General features: G+C 39.9%; 1 protein-coding gene across 1 annotated transcript in view; it reads left to right on the top strand.

Moving 5' to 3' along the window:
• BCAS2 (breast carcinoma amplified sequence 2) overlaps window positions 1-1611 on the top strand; it is a 7807-nt gene extending 6196 nt beyond the window's left edge. Inside the window, exons 6-7 of the mRNA XM_004689624.2 lie at window positions 287-367; window positions 1315-1611. Of these exons, the coding sequence (XP_004689681.1) occupies window positions 287-367; window positions 1315-1441 (208 nt within the window). The 3' untranslated portion in view covers window positions 1442-1611. The remainder of the gene's footprint in view (window positions 1-286; window positions 368-1314) is intronic.
• The last annotated feature ends 473 nt before the right edge of the window (window positions 1612-2084 follow it).

The raw sequence follows: 2084 nt of genomic DNA on the forward strand, positions 1-2084 counted from the left end.
TGTCATGTGGGTCAGCTCCCTGGCCAGGGATTGAACTCTTGTTACAGTGGCTGCAGCTAGTTTCCTTGTGCTGTGCCACCAGGGAGCGCCCACAGTCAGCATGTTTTAACTTGTAGCTGAAAAACAATTAAAAGGAAGTTAACTCCAGGAATTAGTCTCTGTGTATTAACTGTTCTTCTCAAGGGACTAAAGATACTCTATTGATTATACACTTTTCTGTGATTTAGTCTTACGTTGCATAGTTGTGTTATATAAATAATTTTTACATAGTTTTTAATTTCTCCAGGAAACACATTCAGGATTTAAACTGGCAGCGAAAGAACATGCAGCTCACAGCTGGATCTAAATTGAGAGAAATGGAGTCAAAGTGAGTCTCCACATTGATCATCTTTCAATGGCCAAGCACAATCTAAAGCCAAACCCAGGAGTATGACCCAAACCTAGCGCAGTGGCGTGTGTAGGTGCCCAGGGCCTGTGTTCTGTGTCCTGAGCTTCACCCCTGCCTCTTTCTGACGTGCATCTTGGAATGAGTGAGAATTAGAACAGAGAAACCACTGCTCAAGGGTTCTGGTCTTGGTGTATCCTGTTACGCGTTATTTTTGCTCTGAATAGAATTATATCTGTAGTCTCCTTATAAGAGGAAAAAGTTTGACTTGCAAGGTATCCTTATTTTCTTGATAATTTGTCTTCATTTGCTTTGTTATGTATCTTATTTTTAAAAAAAGTTCTTCATTTACACAACTAAGTTGGCTCACCTTCCTGAATAGAAGCCTGGATTTTGCATCACTCTTTTCCCATCACCTCCCTGTACCCCATGTCATGGATCTGTGAAGCATCTTTTTTTATTTTATTTCAGGCTAGTAGGATCTTCTAAATATGCATATGTGTTCCTTTCATTTGTCCTGGAGATTTTCTGTGGAAAGGAGTGGCTCCTTTTATCTGGGATTTCTTTTTCCATCAGTAATAGAAATTTCTTCACTTTTCTTTTAACTGTTTGCTTCACCTTAAGCACCCACTTTATTTCCGTTTCTGTTAGTTCAGCTAAATCCTACCTTCATTTCCTGTCAGTTCTTTCTAGTTTGCTCTTTTTACTACTTTTTTTTTTATTTTGAGAGAATTGTAGACTCACTGAAACTATAAGATCCTGTGTACACTTTATTCATTTCCTCAAATTGTGCCCTTTTTTTCTTAAATGCAACGTTTAGTGAGTTGAGTGGAGGTTAGTATGAAGACCCTGGGTGAAAACACCACATAAATACAATCTTATGTGAGAAATGTCACCCGGGGTAATCATTCTTTTTCTTTCCTTTGTAGTTGGGTCTCCCTGGTCAGTAAGAATTATGAGATTGAAAGGACGATTGTGCAATTAGAAAATGAAGTCTTTCAGATGAAGCAGCAACACGGAGAGGCAAACAAAGAAAACATCCGGCAGGACTTCTGAGAGCCGCTCAGCCTGGTGACAGGTGAGAGGAAGCGAGCCAGGCTGCGCAGGCCGGAAGGACAGCTGCATTATGGACCACTGCAGTGCTGCGTGCTAGGCGCCGCAGAGTCTGAACTGTTACGTTCCGAGTTCTGTTTGTGTATTTACCAAATAAAAACATTTCGACTGGATGGTAGTTTTTTGACTATTAAAAAAAACCTAGTTTTTCAAACACATATGATTTTAATATATTTAGAATCAAGTTGAGCCACTTGAACCTTACCTTATATCCAAGAGCTCTTTATTGAAAATTTTCAACATGTATAATAAGTTGGAGTTTTGGGGTTTTTTGTCCAAGAAAGAGAGGCAGTTCAAAACAAATTGCTGATTACCAGACAAGACTTCAGAGACACAGTAGATCAATTTAGGTTGTCGTCGTCGTCATAGTAGTAGTTACATAGAGCTTGTGCTGAGCACTGTTAGAAGTACCTCAGGACTGCTGGTCCCAGGCTTATAACTGTTGCTAGCTAAGTTACCTCAATGTTTTATAGCTAGAAAATGTGATTCAAGTTTTGAACAAGTATTCTGGTGCCAGGGCTGTGTTTTCACCCTTCTACCGTTTGGGAGTTAAAACACATAAAACAGGCCTGGGCCCTCCCTGGTG

The sequence above is a fragment of the Condylura cristata genome, unplaced genomic scaffold (genome assembly GCF_000260355.1).
Source record: "Condylura cristata isolate star-nosed mole 26May11 unplaced genomic scaffold, ConCri1.0 scaffold00026, whole genome shotgun sequence".
Classification (NCBI taxonomy): Eukaryota; Metazoa; Chordata; class Mammalia; order Eulipotyphla; family Talpidae; genus Condylura; species Condylura cristata.